Genomic DNA, 18,236 nt, shown 5'->3' with positions numbered 1-18,236 from the left:
CCCACGAGCAGGTCTGAAAATACAGGGAGTGCAGAATTATTAGGCAAATGAGTATTTTGTCCACATCATCCTCCTCATGCATGTTGTCTTACTCCAAGCTGTATAGACTCGAAAGCCTACTACCAATTAAGCATATTAGGTGATGTGCATCTCTGTAATGAGAAGGGGTGTGGTCTAATGACATCAACACCCTATATCAGGTGTGCATAATTATTAGGCAACTTCCTGTCCTTTGGCAAAATGGGTCAAAAGAAGGACTTGACAGGCTCAGAAAAGTCAAAAATAGTGAGATATCTTGCAGAGGGATGCAGCAGTCTCAAAATTGCAAAGCTTCTGAAGCGTGATCATCGAACAATCAAGCGTTTCATTCAAAATAGTCAACAGGGTCGCAAGAAGCGTGTGGAAAAACCAAGGCGCAAAATAACTGCCCATGAACTGAGAAAAGTCAAGCGTGCAGCTGCCAAGATGCCACTTGCCACCAGTTTGGCCATATTTCAGAGCTGCAACATCACTGGAGTGCCCAAAAGCACAAGGTGTGCAATACTCAGAGACATGGCCAAGGTAAGAAAGGCTGAAAGACGACCACCACTGAACAAGACACACAAGCTGACACGTCAAGACTGGGCCAAGAAATATCTCAAGACTGATTTTTCTAAGGTTTTATGGACTGATGAAATGAGAGTGAGTCTTGATGGGCCAGATGGATGGGCCCGTGGCTGGATTGGTAAAGGGCAGAGAGCTCCAGTCCGACTCAGACGCCAGCAAGGTGGAGGTGGAGTACTGGTTTGGGCTGGTATCATCAAAGATGAGCTTGTGGGGCCTTTTCGGGTTGAGGATGGAGTCAAGCTCAACTCCCAGTCCTACTGGGGGTTGAGGATGGAGTCAAGCTCAACTCCCAGTCCTACTGCCAGTTTCTGGAAGACACCTTCTTCAAGCAGTGGTACAGGAAGAAGTCTGCATCCTTCAAGAAACCTTGTTCACCTGATCTGAACCCCATTGAGAACCTGTGGTCCATCATCAAATGTGAGATTTACAAGGAGGGAAAACAGTACACCTCTCTGAACAGTGTCTGGGAGGCTGTGGTTGCTGCTGCACGCAATGTTGATGGTGAACAGATCAAAACACTGACAGAATCCATGGATGGCAGGCTTTTGAGTGTCCTTGCAAAGAAAGGTGGCTATATTGGTCGCTGATTTGTTTTTGTTTTGTTTTTGAATGTCAGAAATGTATATTTGTGAATGTGGAGATGTTATATTGGTTTCACTGGTAAAAATAAATAATTGAAATGGGTATATATTTGTTTTTTGTTAAGTTGCCTAATAATTATGCACAGTAATAGTCACCTGCACACACAGATATCCCCCTAAAATAGCTAAAACTAAAAACAAACTAAAAACTACTTCCAAAAACATTCAGCTTTGATATTAATGAGTTTTTGGGTTCATTGAGAACATGGTTGTTGTTCAATAATAAAATTATTCCTCAAAAATACAACTTGCCTAATAATTCTGCACTCAATGTAAGGACGCAACCACAGCAGATTGTGCCCCAACCCCCTTTAGATGCCCCTTTTGACTCGATGCTGGTGAAAGCCAAATAAGTATGGAGTTAATAAAAAGTGCGTTAGGATGACAGGCAGGGGGCCCTTCATGAAGTCACACCAGGGGCCTCGGTTCCACAAAGCCTCCAGTGTGAGGGAGCCATTCTTTGCACAGGTTCTGTGTGTTTGCAGGCTGGGGCAGGGGAGCACTGGGTACTCTGTCTGCTGGTGGCAATAAACTGGGATCAGTTGCAATGTCAGCAAACAGCCCACCAACGTCTCTGTATGATGACATTTACATCAACCCTAGTGCCCCCCTTGATGACTCTGATGACATGCACACGATTTTAGGCCCCGGTATGTCAACATCTACAGCTTACAGGAAATGTGACAGTAATAGGAAACCACTACATACACTGTAATTCTGGTGATTTTAATGCTTTTTCTAAAGCACTCAATGTGCAAAAAATCTGCTTTATGCTCTGTGTTGGAACTAGGTTAAACTCCATCATCAAACTTGTCTCTTTCACACACAGAGACATGTTTCCAGTGCTTTGTAAAACATCATATTCTTCACAGACTTTACCTCTGTTATGATGAAGAAATCATCACCAGGTTCTCCCTGCACCACTATCTTCTCTCCATCCTCAAACTGAACAGGCTCCAGGGCATCGGCCACAGTCAGGCGCTCCCATTTATCCAAAGATTCTGTGAAAGGACAGCAAATACAGATTACTGAAAAGACAGTCTTATTTACATTGATCAGTAGTAGATGCACATACAATGTGGATTACCGTTTCATGGCCTGGAGATAGAGGCTTTCCTTGTTCAGTAAGCTGGTAGGAACACTAATTACAATCCAGTAATTTAAGAGGAACCGTTGTATCAGCCGCTCTGTCTCCTCCCTAATTTAATGGATCTCAAACACCTTAAAATTGACTCCTAAAACTTTGTTGTACTCACTCTGGATTGTGTTGATTATACTCCAATCAAGTTCAAGTGGTGCGATCAAGTTCCTTTCCACCACTTCCGTTCTGTGGTTGCAAAATATGATTTCATAGCTACAGTCTAACTTCATCAGTGAAATTATCTGAAATATAACCAAATATACTAATAAATATGATTTTGATTTAAGCAGCAATGCTTTAATAACTATTAAAATGATATATTAAAAAAAAAATTTTTCACTTTTATATAATTTTAAAGATCAGACAGAAGTAAAGGTCAAGATATGTGAAGGAGTTCTGCTAAAAAATGTTTACAGCATCTTTCTAAGTTTGTTCTGAGCGAGTCAGATAGTCTTTACGATTACCCAACCACAGCAACAGTGACGTGGTTAGCCTGAGATATTTCTAGAAACCAAAAACACAGTCATACATCTCACTGGGAAAAATGCTTAAACCAAAGGAGTTTTAGGCAATTCAGATGAAATGATACTTAAACTAATACTTAAAGAAACAGGACCCGCTAGTAAGTAAACATCTCCATTCAGACATTGGTTACCGAATCGGCTAATCCTTTAAAAATGGAGCAGATTATTGTTGCCTTAAAAGCAGCTACACCAACACGTGGAATGTGACTTTGCTGCAGTGAAAGCACTGCTCATCCTTAGCTTTGTCTAGAAGATTCAATGTTTTGATTTGACTCAGACATGAGTTAGAGGTGTAAAACTACAGCACTCTCTTTGTCCCTGATGTGCTCAGTAACTGATCCCAGTGTGTCTATTTGTGTGTGTGCACTTAGGATTAGTTAAGGTAAGCCTGCCGGTTTGGAGGTGTCCAGTGTCCCCCGCCAGTGGGGCCGAGGTGTCTGCTGGACCCAGATGGATGTCTTCTTTCTGGCTGCCAGTTAAAGGCAGCAGGTCCTATAGAGGTGAACCCTAACAACTAGCACGGTAACATGATACACAAATGTGCCGACTAAAGAACCTACATTTCATGCTTCACAGAACTTGCAACCACTTGGAGCACCATGCTACACACATACACGGTAGACGCACAGGGAATTGCCCGTGGATATGCTAGGGCCTGTGTGTGTGTGTACGACAAACAACAGGTTGTGTTTTTTACTCCCTTCACTCCATGACATCAAGGGCTTGTACCCAATTTCGTGGCTATCTCAAAAATCAAAGACAAACAAAAACACCCCCGCCTCCTACTCCTCCTCCAATTCAAAGGGGCCGAGCAAAGCGAATGAGGAGAGGAAAAGCAGGAGGGTGCTGTCTGAATACAGGCCTCGACAAGGCTGTCAAAAAGAGAGCTGTGAAAGAAAAGAGCTGAATGAAAAGAGAGCGGACCTCGCAAAGACATCCTCCTAAGACCAGGATTGAGTGTATGTGTTTACTCAGCCAGCTAATAACTCTGTACAGAGGGCATGGCCTTGCTTTATACACCACATAAACGATCAAGTGGAAAGGGATGAGATGTCAGCTCCAATTGCAACTCGTTTTCAAAATCTGAGTGAATCTCATTCGCCATCCCTGAAAACCAAATTGCCTGTGCAGGCTGGTTATCCAAATTCCAGCCGCAAAGAGGCTTATCTCAACTCACTATTCCTTAATTGTCCACATGGAGACATTGCACACATTGCATAGTGTGACTGGCTTTAGCATGAACAGTGTGAGAAGATTAGGACTGTACACACAGACCTCACTCAGCTATGGGCCTTGTGTGACAGCGTGCGCCTGTGTTTATGTGGGTTAATCTACAGTATATAAGTAACTTTCTGCACTCTCAACTCTTTGACCTGTGTAAAATGAATGCATAAATATGTATAAACGCACTCAATCCTTCGGCATAGTCACAAATTGATTAACAAAGTGTAAAAGAATTCATTATAGTCACCAGTAACAACATGCTGCACGTCTTGTCTATATTATATTTAACACACAGACTTACCAAGAATGGAGACTTTGCTCAGGAACTCTTCATACATCTTTCTCTTTCTCAATGTGCTGCCCTGTAACACACACAAAAGCAAACACATTTACCATTTAAGGAAGTTGTTGTAATACTATGGTTAATGCACACCAATGGTCATAAGTTTGATTTTTATCCCAAAACCAAGAGATCACTCTCATTAATCAGAAACTCTTTAAAACTTTTAATTTGTTTTATTTTTTTCACTCCTTTAATAACCAAAGTTAAAAGCACAGCAACTTTGCTTCGACAAAGTTTTTCAACTGTGAAAAATGAATTTCTTTGGGGTGCAAATATTGGAAAGAGCCTGAAAATCTGCATCTTTTTTGCAAAGAGTTAACATAGAGAGCATCCAAAGGGTTGCATGTTTCTCATTCCACAGCCAACCTTTAAAAAAAACTCCAAATATTACATATGAATACTGCCAAAATATTAAAACATGAATACACATTTTTTAAAAAAAAAAAAATCTGTGATGAATAGCTGACAGTTCATGGAGTCATGGTTATGCAGGTGTATGTAATGTGTTTCTGATACGTGTGTCTGTGTGTGTGTGTGGCCCACCCCACCCACCAGGCAGGGGACTTTCCCCCCATTCTGCCTCTGCCATGAAAATCAGGTGCTTCCTGACAAGTCTAGACCCAGAGGACCCCTTCCCTCGCTGCATTTCTCCTTCACTGCACAGAACCACTCAGAGGGAGTGGGAGCATGAAGAGAGTAAAAGCGAGTGAGGAGAGACGATCTTGTCCGCCCTGCCTTTGCATATGGAAATGATATATTGAGGCTTAGGGTGTCTTTAGTGCATAAGTGCCTGAGACCCGCTGCTGCCTCTAATTTCATATAATTTCACATTTTGTCTTAAAAGGGGAGAAAATGTTCCCAAGTGAGCCAATGTCAAAGTCAGAATCGTAAACAACTTGATTAAAGGAATTCTAGCCTGCGCTGCCTCCCTCCTCGATAAATGATTTGAGTTGTGTGTCTGTGTGCATGTGTGTCGTCAGTGTGTGCAGGCAGAGCGTGCAGTCTGTTTTTAGTTCTGCCACTTATGTTTTGCTGCTGTCTCCGCAGAGATGAAACTTGCTCGTTAAGCAAGCAAATACAAACAGTAACGCATGTACGCTCTACCTCTAACACACACCACATACACACACACACACACACACACACTCCAGCTTACACAGAGATGTTAAGTTGGTCTTCACATTTGAAAGTCTCCCCATAGAGCTAATCAGACAGCCTTGAAAGGCTTAAAGGCTTAACATGTGTACATGAAATTACATTACAATACAGTAGATGTGATTTATACAAGTGCAGTAGGAACCGCTGGGTGGGCCGGAGTAACATCGCAGGGTTTCAAAGAGGCTCGCTGCGGTGGAAGGAATGAAAATGATGCGTTTCTAAATTTCTATTTCTAAAATTTCAAGTTGTCATTTATTTTGTTGGTGAACATCTTTTTTCTCTTTGTCTTCTGTTTTATCTTGTCTACTTGGGAGGGCCTGAGCACATGTTTCATGTATAAAACTCTTCTGCTCCTGTTGGCCCCAGTGTTCACTCCTCCTGTGGCTAAAAGATGAACCAGCCTCTGTGTCTGTTCGGTCTTTGAGGGAGAGTCATCAAAGACTTGAGGTGTGGCGTGAAGCCAGACTAAACCAACTGTACCTTACACCCCATCTCCATCACCTTCATCTCTGTCCAATGTGAAAAACATACACCACCAACCCGCCACGCACACATCCCCTCTCATTTCTCTGTATAATTTCTCCTTGTTTCCTTTCGTCTCATGTTCTGTTTGTTGACAGTTGTCTGTCGGTTTGTTAACGGCTTCGTCTGTAGCTATGTGTGTTTAAATACCAAGATGACACAACAAGGAAGGTATTGTATAAATGGCAGTAACACAATAGAAACAGTGTGGTTATCACAGGGAATGGCATTACACTGTTTACTCAATGTACACCCTGATAAGGAAGCTGGTAGGGTGGGTGGTGTAGTGAGAGGCTCTTTGGCTCTACATGATAAAATCATGGCCGTACTATAAACAAACTGTGATATAATGACTTGTGCGCGTGTCATTATTTTCCACTGGGCATGGCGTAAGGAGAAATATCTACAAGTAAATTCATCAAAGGCACCTATAAACAATTTCTGCTCATCTTAAAGGTTTTATATGAAATATATGAAGTAAATAAGAAGTAAGAAGAAGCACTTTTTAGAGAACTAAAATAGTCAATTGTAAAAGTTCTGAGATTTAAAGTATCTTTTTTTAACCAAATAGTTCTTCAAAAATATAAAATTTATTCCTGATTGATCCATTTACCATTTTGTAGGTCTAAGTGACTTGGATGATCAACTGGTTACAAAATTTACATTTCTGGTGGATCACTAACTGGGGAGGAGACTGCACACGATGCAGTTTAAAAATCACATAAATGTGGCTTAATTGGTTTTGAATTTCACTTTGATCCGTTGAAATTAATATTCAGTTTAAGGATCAAATATAGACGGTTATTCAAAAACCTAATGCAGTTAGAGCCACTAAAGTGCAAAAAAGTCAGAAATGGCATAAAAAGCAGGAGCTGAGATTTAGGTGGGTTGCAAAGTGATTTGCAGTGTTCAGTAACTTTTAGCATGCTGTGTGCAGGATGAAGAAGCTAAACATGAGATCTGCCTAACTGAAAGCATAGATGGGTATCAGCTGAGTGGGCTGACACTGAGATTACCTGGTATTCCATGGCCTGCCTGCCCTACCTCTCTACTCGATATCCATGCAACATGCAACTGTTTCTATAATTGTTCAAAATAATGTGTCTTGAAATGGAATGAACTAGTGACTGTAAATGTAAAACCATTTAAATTACACATAATCATTTTTAAGATTTGGAGACACAGCAGACTCGGGACAGGAAAGCAGATGTGAGAACAATGAACCTGATGGCAGTGGCAATGCACCTTATGAGCTTCTAGCTAACTAGCTGCAGACACAGGCGCTCAGCATATTTTTTGCTGGGAAACACACCACACACAAACACACACACATTTACACTCAGAGAGAAAGCTCACTCGTTGGCCTAAGTCCTTGCCAGAATACCACACTTTGTAAAAACAGCTTTACAAATCATTGACAGCAATAATTAACTACAGGTTCACATAATTGAATTCTGTTTCACCCCGTCTCCCCTCCTGCAGCTGCTGCTGGAAGCAACGAAGGAATGAAATGTGTAAGACAAGGAGAATCCTCTCAAAGAAAGGTTACCAGGGCGGACTGTGCCCTTAGTTTAACTATGCGCTTAAGAGGTGACATGAGTGCTGTGTAGGTCAATGCCAACTTTACTCTGAACTGAAAGGTCCGAAAACAAACCTGCTTCAATCTCTGCTGGTTTTACACTGAACTGAACTTTCAGTTGGCCAAGGCTTAAATGCAAGAGGTAGTTTGAAAAGTTAAATGGGAACTCTCTAATTTATTCGGAATATGGTATTAGGAACATTTGAGGAAGTGTTTAGCTGGGCACAGACACACACATGGACAATATTTAGTCATTCTAATAACAACCAATCTCTGTGTGTGTGTGTGTGTGTGTGTGTGTGTGTGTGTGTGTGTGTGTGTGTGTGTGTGTGTGTGTGTGTGTGTACTTATGAGCAAGGATGAGGGCAAGGGCACAGTTCCTTGTGTTTCCAGTTTAAACATTTCGACATTCCTGCTAGATAAGCTCCCGGAGTGGGAAGTGCAAGAAGAGGCATTAATATTGACTTTTTTTACTCCTCTTCTCACTCCCTCCCCACATTTGGCTTTCTTCATCTAAGAAGAGATCTAGACCCATTAAAATGGGAGGATACACTCCTCTGTGTGTTAAAGCGTATTTAGAGTATAAAAAAGAAAGCAAATGTTTTAAGTGCTTAAGGAGCCTTAAGTGGTTGACTGGGAGGAAATACTGCAAGCAGAGGACTGTGATTGATGACCGTAGAGAGTCTACTAATGGCATGTAGATATTATTTGTCTACAGTGTCATAGTGTGGATTTGTTTTAATGTTTAATATTTTCAAATATACCATAAAATTATGATAGCATATCTTTTCCAATTCATGGGTTAAATATATTTAAATACCTACCTACCTACAAATAACAAGCTCTACAGACCTAGAACCCCTTTGGTTGTTTGTCTACTACTGTTAAAATGCCCAAAACGAAGTAATAGCATTCCTCTTTAATTATATAATACAGAAATTTCCATAGTGCTCAAATGCATACATTTATAGGTAGCCAGTATATCTATTTTAGTAATCAAGAGAGAGTAACACATAAAGAAGAAGAAACTTTTGGCTGCTCCCTTATACAAAAGGGGGTCACCCTATCAGCTCCATATGTTTGATTTGGCAGAGTTTTTGCACTGGCTAGCCGGCCTAACCACAACCCTTAAGGGCTGTGTGATCAAACCAAGTGTCTTTAGCTTGTTAGTCAAATGTGTAAAGCATTACACTACGAAGAACCACAGCAAGCACTTTGTGTCCCAAAACTGTCATACTGTAATTTCACTCACAAGAAAGAAGATATTCAGTTCTCCATCCTGTTTCTTAGCCGCTTATCTAACTAGGGGAAGCAGGAGAGCTGAAGCCTATCCCAGCTGATGTAGAGCAAGAGGCAGTGCACAGCCAAGGCAGATCCGACTCCATCACAGGGAAACGCAAAGAAAGACAGACAACCGTACATTCGCACATCTGCACCTACAGCTAATTTACAATCATCAGCAGGTTGGAAGCTTTTCTGAACCTACACCACCACAGTACAGCCACGGAAAAAAATATACAGCTGTACTGATGTGTGCAGAGTGGAAGCAATTTACCCATCAAGTTTTGCAATGTATGGTTGCTACAAACCAGCCTCTTGCATATTGTTACCATGGAGTTTACAGAAATACTGAGAGTCATCATGACGAAGTTCATACCATGAGGATGCGTCGGTAGCTGTCTCTGTCAATGCCCCACAGTTTCAGGTCTGTTTTGGCCTTGACGGTGGCAGCTCTAGGAGTCCCGTAGATGAGGGCCAGCTCTCCAAAACTACCTCCTTCTCCAATACTGGTCACCCACTCACCATTCACATACACCTGCAGACAGAACAAAAGCCAAATTTATAAAGAGGGTCATATATAAGCTGGGATGCTTCTGAAGAATACAAACATTTTCTGGGTACAGCTGTTTTGAGGTAGGAATTTAAAACTTTCTGCTATTTCAGCTACCCATCCAAAGACACTTTATCCAACACTTGGCCCACCACTCCCCCATCCCCCTTCAGTTTCCGGGCTGTTTGATTTTCTCACTAGGCTTGTCCCTAAGTATTTGATCCCCACTAAGCCCTCAGATGAGACCCTCTAAAATGCCCTCTATCCCTACCATCTCTCAATCAATCCCTTTTATTTTCTTTGTCTTGTCTTGTTAGAGTCATCCCTGTGATTTGGAAGTGATGGGAGGTCGGAAAGCTGTGTGGATTTGTTCAGGCTGTGTGTCATCTGAAACACACATTCTCATGATGCTTCATCACTTACATGTGCAGGAACACACATGCACAGCTCTACTGAGATCAACCACTGTAGCTCTACAGACAATGCAACCTCAGTGAGACTCATTCAGGCTGTCTCTAGGGCTGTTACGGTTTCAGCTGTCGACACACTATCCACTATCTTGTTGACTTAATAACACAGAGAGAGAGGCAGAGGGAAGCAGGGTTTATTCCTCTCTGGTGGTTGTTGTGAATTGCCAGAATTGTTGCAGGCCATTATTCATGCTCCGAGTAGACCACAGGGGACTCATCCTTCACTATACAGTGGCATGGCTTCAAAGAGATGCAGTGCTGACTTTGGTTACGTCAAGCCTAGAAGAGCAATTAAATGAATGCTGAGAAAGAGTTACATCAGAGCATACAGGTAGCATACAGGCTTTTTAACAGTCCAGTCCTCAGGTATCTCCTGACCTATGAGTCACTGTTTCATCCTCACTTTTGTACATGTGGTGTCATAAAGTTTCAAAGACAGAGCTGCTTTAATACTTGAACGGGAGCAAGAGTGAAGTTACTCCCAGTCGGGCCTGAGATGACAGAACAGAAAAGTCTTGATTAACATGCTGTATGCTGTCTCTCACAATAAGTGAATTTTCGAGAGCAAATCGCATGTGCCTGTAAATAATTAATGAACCAATGAATCAAAATTACTGGAAGGGTTAGATGAGTCATGAGTTTGTTTCTTTGCACAAGCCTGCTGGCCATACAGGTAGGTGCAGCAAAAAATCTGCATCTCTGTTTGGCATGATGTAATTAATTTCATTGCCAAATCCACTATAAAAATAAAATAAGCTTTCCTTTAAAATGACTGTTAAGGTAAGTAATTTAAACGATTACCCAAATAATTGTGATTAAATAACTATCAATATTTAATTATAGCTACCATTTCTTCGCCCTGATAAGATCATCTTACATTTTGGCATGAAAGCTGTAATTTCTTTAGCGGTGCACCCATATAAATACAGGCCGTAAGTGAGGAGATTTGAGTGCAGACATGGAGGGGTGTTTACAGTAGTGGCAGTGGTTGTCAGCGTTCAGGCAGTTTATGGGATGCTGGCAGATTTACACCCCAGCTTAATGAGAGACATCTCCACACTTTAATAACCTCAGCACTGATCTTGAAGCAGTTTAGCGCCTGGGCTTTGGCTGGGAGGCAGCAGCTGTCTGTAGAGATAGAGAGGTGGATGGCGCGATGGTGACGAGGTGAAGGCGACACAAATGAACACGAGGTTTGGACAGGGGTGAGGTTGAGGGTAGGAGTGCAGGGTGACAGGGTCCTGGCTTTGGGAGCGTGTGGTGTCAGTCTAGAGGAGACCACCTCCGGCAGAACAAAAAAAGATGCACAGACTGAGCAGATGCAGATGTGGACTTAGATCAGATCAGAATTAAGAAATTTTGAGAAGAGGGAACTTTATAAGATTAAACAGGCAAACTTTGTCTTGATTGTTGTAGACAGATTTTTGAGTTTTTCCAGATATTACCATCTATCTTTGTATCTAACGTGAATATAATCTTGAACTACATAAACAACCATGGATCCTTACTCTTACACAGGAATCTAAAAAGAGCCCCACAACTTATCAAATGATATTTGACAATTCACTTTCTGAGAGTTCATTGCTACACCATCTTTCTATCAAGGCACCATCTCACTACTCCTACACTTACTTCTTCCTGCTCAGGTGGGTCAAACTTCAGCCAAGCTTGCCAACCTGCTTCTCTCCTCTTGCCCACTGTCTCTGTGCTCACTGTTGTAAGCTGATAAGGTCACTTCCTGTTTAACTAGCTTCTGTTTTATCTCCCTCCATTTAACTCTATCGCTCTGTGTCAGGCTTGCTAAGACAAAAGATCTCTCAGTTTGTGTGCCTCTCACAGCCAGTTCAAATCTATAGCAGTGCACAGATTGTCATCAGAGTGGAAGAGACCTTTGAAGAGAACAAAACATAGGGGCAATCCTACAACCTGCCCATTGTTAGAAGGAAATTTTATCTCTACGTGAGTGAAGAAGGCTGGGTTTTTCTACTGAGTCACAATCCTTCTTATAGACTACACATGAGACAGTAAACAAAACCATACTGGAATCCCCTTTAATTGAAATATTTTGCTTTGACTCATTCAAAGTACAAGTAAGAGTGTACTCTAAATATGCTCTGACCCACTTACGTCCACTTCGCCTTGGTCAATCACATAGAAGTTGTCTCCTTCATCACCTAGAGGGGAGAGAGGAGGAGAAACACAGGTGAGCAGATAAGACATCAATACCTGCTAGCTTTAAACCATTTAGAAAGCTTCCTTTACTTGCTTTTTTCCCCCTTTCACTTTCACCTCCTGTTTATTTCTCAGATGTGGACTTTTTAACCAGTAAAAGGTGCCCCTATAATGTTTTCTTGTAAACAAATATAGTTATGTTCTTCACAGAATGTATCCTTGAGGCCAAACAAACACATTGCTTCATTAAAAAAAAGACAAGCCTCTTAAAACTGCTTACTAGCATGCAATCTTCTCTCCATCTCTATCATCATTATCGTCCCCTGCAATTAAGTGTGACACACTTCGCTTGTGAGCATGATGTCCTTGTGCATGAACACAAATAAAGAAAAAGAGAGCATATTCATAAAAAAAGCAGTGTTCAAAGAGGTTTAAAAACTCCATCAAGAACCTTTAAACTAAAATTGAAGCATTATGGGATTAAAGTATTTTTGAAGCCAATTCACATGAACTGGGGCACAAAATAAATTGAGAAACTTTGGGAATTTGTGAATCCTGGAATGTCTCTGTTTGGTTCTGGGCCCTCTCTGAAAAGCCAAAGAAACAACAAAAAAAAGAAACTGTTGGGTTTCTTGTCTGGATGTTATTTTTGTTCAGATCTTCATAAATTACCTACTTCAAGCTTCAGGGCACACCCAGCGTCAAAAGTGCTACTGCCTTCTCCAGAACGCATATTTCACTGGGCCTGCCAATATATTTGTGATATAAGGCTCTCACAAGCAGAAGAGTGCAACTGCAGCAGTGTTCATTACTGGTTCTTGGGTGGCTTAATAATGCACGCTCTGAAACCGAAGTGTCTGAGCATGCATAGCTAGATCCTTCTGAAGTGTAAAGAACAGAGATCCATAGTATAGCAACCAACCACAGGCAGCAGCTTAATTTATTTAGTTCCTTATATTAAAGAATACTGTTTGTTATATTTACAAAGCTTGGAACCAAATGTGTTGTCTGGTCTGATGTTGTGTCACTGACATAAGTGTGGTGGGATTTCAAAGCGAACAATAACCCTCGAAGTGAGTCATGGGATCCGGATGGTTAATGTCCGTTAAAAGCATCTAGTCTGGAGATAAGGCTAAAAAATGGCAAGTGTTCCTTTAATTATGCTATCCATTACATAGGGTTCAGGGGAAATTATTAAAAAGGACTGACAGCCACAAACATGAGCAGCGCAAATCTCTCCCCGCAACTCCAAACTGCAAATGCAAATCCATTCAGAGGTACATACAGGTAATGATGCATGAGTCCTGATGACACAAGTATGCATTTGTGTGCATTTAGCAGATACAAAGTGAGGTTGTATGTGTGTGTGCTTGTGTTTCTGTGTGCATTTTCACCTAAAGAGTTGAAAGGCTTAGAGCACCCCATGAGTAAAGTTCACAGGAGTTCACACGGCTAATTAATACTGAGTGGAGGGGGCTCGTTAATCATACAGCTCTATTTGTCACACAAAACGCTCCTTGTCTATCTGAAGGTCTGTCCCAGTGGAAACCTCAGACACACATACACATACATACACCTACTCACAACCTGCTGCAACCTGGCCCTTGGCTATCTCCCTCTGTCTGTCTCTGTCTCTCTCTTTCATCTCATCTATCAGTCTTTCAGTTCCCTCTCACTGTGTCTTTCTTTTCTCCTGCTCTTCCTGTCTTTTATCACTTTGGTGCCCAATCCTTTGTTTTGCATCATTTCCAATCCTTCTGTGAGTGCAAGCAAATATTTGACCATAATGCGCACACACAGAAACACACTCTCTCACACACACACACACACACACACACACACACACACACACACACACACACACACACACACACACACAGGCTTTGTTTCATTTTAGGTGTTATGCTGTGACTCGAAAAGGACAACGCTGGTTGCATCCTCAGTCTCTCAGGTGCTTTGCAAACACAATGTCAGCATTAAAGTAAACATGTCCATTATCAAGTTAATTTCATCTTCGAATATTTTTTTTCCTCATATAAAATTAGTAGGGCACCAAGGGCAATACTGCTATTCTGCATTTTTAAAGAAAGTGATCTGGATTTGATTCAAATTTTAATGCCATCTTTCTTTGATCGACTTCTACTTTTATGCCAAGTTTCATTATAGTCTTTGCATAATCTTGCTGACAAACAGAACAAAAATCAGCGCTGAAAACATCTTATTACTATTAATTGAAACAGTTTATGTCAGGAACAGCAGATGAACTTCTCTATAAGCAATATATTACAATGAAAATAGCTCTATGCTACATTTTGCATGTTATAATACAGTAAATCACCTCCTGTTTAAATCCCACTCAAACCTTACAGTCAATAACTCCCAGTTGTGTCTAAACAGTGTGTGAGTGGTCAGTGGCGTGGTTGGTTTCTTGATGCTGTACAGTAGTCCAGACATTAGCAATGACATCAGCACTGCATATAGTGTATACCACACTCTATAGTGTATATAACAATGGACTGTCTGGGACTGGGACTAGGGCCCCCAGAAAAGTTAGCTAGACTTATTATCACCAAATTAGGACTGATATACTCCTGGATGCTGTCTTAAGAGAAGGTGGGAGAGACTGAGGGAGTGTTTGTCTAGCACTGACAGTTTTCCTGCACCTAGTGTCTGTATGAGTGTGTGTTTGTAAGGTATGCTCCACACATGTAAACTATGTTTTTCTGAGCAGGTGTGAACATAATATTATCTAGAACTGGGAATTTGTGTGAGAGAATGTTTGTTTTCAGTGTTTTAAATATGTGATTAAATGTGTCCACTTCTGTGTTTGATAGGAGCTTGTGTGGAGGAGCGCTGGAAAAATACAGTCTGGACCTGCTGATCTGTGTTCTGTCAAAGTCCAGGGATGCCTAGACTAAAGGTTTTGATGACTGCAGTTAGGCAGAGGAGAAAGACCTGGCATCTGGTGCAGACTGAGGGGAATGTTTGAGTGAGGCAATGAGAGGAAACAGGAGGGAATGTAGGAGTGGCAGAGGAAAAAAAAACAGGGGTTGCAGCACAATTGTAGTATTCTTTAAGATAAAGTCATCGAAGGTAATCAGTGAGAATAGCACTTTAATTGTTTCCTTTCCATTAAAGTGGCTAAGTCCATCAAGATGATGTAACTCATGACCATGGCAGAGCATTCCAGCGTGTCAAAGATGGCTACAACCACTATGACATCACCAAATGGTTAATCTTGAAGCCTTGAACTGAGCGTTTTGGCTGTTATAATTCTAGTGCTTTGAAACCAGATATAACAAGCAAGAGTTGAATTTGAGAGTGCAAGGTAACGCCACCCTGAAGCACAGCCTGTTCCATTATCATTTCTACTGTACTTGGGACCAGAATGAATGAAATGAACATCATTCAGTAAGACTAAGAAATACATTAGATAAGTGTTTACTAAGGTCAAAGGTCAAGTGAGCAATAAGGGTGTTCTTTCCATTGACTTCTATACAAGTGTCCTATACCACTGCGGGCCATTAGAAAGAATGTAGGCTTGAGGCACCTTTGCACTGGCTTCTCTTTTCAGACCTTTTACAGCCTGTGAATAGATACACATGGCCATAATACACATTTATTAGGTATACCTGTCCATCTGCTCAGGGTTGTCTAAAACTGCAGATCTACTGGAATTTTCCCGCAGAACCATCTATGATGTGTGAGCAGCAGTTGAAAATGCCTTGCTGATGCCAGAGATTAGAGGAGAATTGCTAGACTGCTTCAAGGTGATGGGAAGGCAATGGTAACTCAAATAACCGCTCATTACAACAAAAGTATGCAGAAGAGCATCTATGATGGACTACAACAGCAGAGGAAACTGAGGCTACAATTACCACAGGCTCAACAAAAACAGAAGATTATAAAAATGTTACCTGGTCTGATGACTACTGATCTCTGCTGCGACACACAGCAGTAGGGTCAGAATTTAGGGTCAGAACAGTAGCACACCTTTCAGATGTGTTGTCATGGGAGATTTTCAACATGGATGACAATCTGCAGCAACTGTGTGATGCCATCATGTCAGTATGTCCCCAAATCTCCGAGGAATGCTTCCAGAACCTTGTTGAGTGGAGCACCTCTGAGTGCAAGTTATGACGTTAAAAACCATTTAGGTTTCAAATTGAATCTTTTTGATTAGGATTTAAGGATTGTTTTTGTTCACCAGAGGAAAATAAACAGTCACATATTCCTGCTATAATTAATTACGTAAACCAAGTTGGATTTTGCTCAGCAGGCTGACTTTAATCTTCACCTCAACAAATATTCATACAAACCTTGCTGGATAACTGTTTCCCCTGCAATATGGGTGACCGGGAACATGGCATCAAATATGTCACTGGAAGACAAAGAGAAAGGAAAAGAGAGAGAGTTAATAACGCATACTGCTATTATGTTATATTATCCCACCAGTTTTCTGAATTGTTTGCCGAGTTTCATGCACAAATATACAGTAAACACAAGACTTTTTGTGTAGGACTGGCATTATGGGAAAGACAGCAGCCATCATCACTTTGCAAACTCGATCAACAGGCAGAAAAGGCCAAAGAGACAAGCATGGGAACTCTGGGTGACCCCAATACACACTCAAACACACACACACACAGACAGAGAGAGAGAGGGAGAAGCTTGCACAAGACACATCAATCTGAATGTGTACACAACTGATTTCTTTGTCCTCATCCATATCCAGCCACACACCCATTATTTCTACTTAGTGCCATCATAAAGAACACATTTATGCCAGTTATAACACACAGTTTAGTCCAACAAACCGACCACAGTTTATTTTATCATCAGTCTACAATATTGTACTTTTTTTCACTCTCCATTTCTGAAATTGTTCATTGCCATTGTTACTACTCTGTTACTACTGGTGTTTATTTTTGTTAAGTAGAAATACTAAACACATCAGAATATTATCATCACATATAAGAATTAAAACATTTCAGCCCCATCTACCTCTTTACATTGGACCAGTACTGTGCGCAGGCTTAACAATGACTGTTTTGTTTCAGCCCATGATCAAAGCCCATATCTAAGAGTGTATCTTCCTTTAGAGGCACTGAGAAAACAAACAAAGTGATGGCTGTGTCTAAGCACTTAATTTCTGTTTCAGCCCACCAGGGAAAGCGCCTGTTAGACTGTTGCTAATCAGGCTGTTTAAATGCATGAAGCCGCAAAAGATTAGAGCTCCACTGCTGGGATGTGTCGGGACAAGAGAAAACTAAGTATCCTTCCTCTCCTCCTCTCTGCCTGCCTCACACCTTCGGGGTATATTTATCTATCTAATCAGTTGCATACCACCCCTCTCATAGAGAAATATAGGGAAAAAAAGAAAACAATAAAAGAGGGTCAGGCATATCAAAGACATACAAGACCTGCTGAGTGAATGTGGGACAAGTCAGAGCCCATTCTCAGTTATGTTTGTGTGTGTGAGCCTGTGTGTGTGTCACTGAATGTGTGCACTTGAGCCAGTCTGTCTGCATCTGAGTGGAACACTGCCTATGAAAACACACAGGTTTGCGCAAAATTATGTGTGGGTGTTGAATAAGTGTGCACTCCTAACAGTGCACAAGACTACGTAGCACTTGGAAATGAAAAGGCTTACACAGCCAAACTTACAGCACACTACAAACATTAAAAAAAATGTTGCTTTGCATAAACTTTGCCATTTTAAGAAGATAAAAGAAAGTAACGTAGGTCAACAGGTGTTGAGGAGAGATCTGAGGATGTTATTGAGTGGTTTGGAAGTGAATGGACCTGGCTGGTATTTGTTATGTGACACTGAATAAAAAGCAGACTTAAGAAGATGGATTTTGGGCCAACTTCACCCACAGGTAGGCTCGGTGCGTTGCAGCTGGCCACTGACTCACGCATACTTGAGGACAAGCAGCACACACAAACACACATTCAAATAACACACTTACTCTTTGAAGTCTGCACGCACAACTAAAGGATGCCACACCCCCATACACCATAA

At 41.3% G+C, this 18,236-nt stretch overlaps 1 protein-coding gene across 3 annotated transcripts in view; it reads right to left on the bottom strand.

The window, feature by feature from the left end:
- prkar1b (protein kinase, cAMP-dependent, regulatory, type I, beta) overlaps positions 1-18,236 on the bottom strand; it is a 69,492-nt gene that overhangs the window by 12,017 nt on the left and 39,239 nt on the right. For all 3 annotated transcript variants that reach the window (XM_084925966.1, XM_084925965.1, XM_084925967.1), the window contains 5 exons: positions 16,531-16,592; positions 12,167-12,213; positions 9,396-9,554; positions 4,438-4,498; positions 2,127-2,248 (listed from right to left, as the gene is read on the bottom strand). In XM_084925966.1, coding sequence (XP_084782092.1) covers positions 2,127-2,248; positions 4,438-4,498; positions 9,396-9,554; positions 12,167-12,213; positions 16,531-16,592 — 451 coding nt within the window. The remainder of the gene's footprint in view (positions 1-2,126; positions 2,249-4,437; positions 4,499-9,395; positions 9,555-12,166; positions 12,214-16,530; positions 16,593-18,236) is intronic.

The sequence above is a fragment of the Perissodus microlepis genome, chromosome 4 (genome assembly GCF_051167445.1).
Source record: "Perissodus microlepis isolate ML-2025 ecotype Zambia chromosome 4, ASM5116744v1, whole genome shotgun sequence".
In the NCBI taxonomy this organism is placed as follows: domain Eukaryota; kingdom Metazoa; phylum Chordata; class Actinopteri; order Cichliformes; family Cichlidae; genus Perissodus; species Perissodus microlepis.
Note: the sequence above shows the minus strand (reverse complement) of the source record. Positions and strands in the feature narration are given on the sequence as shown.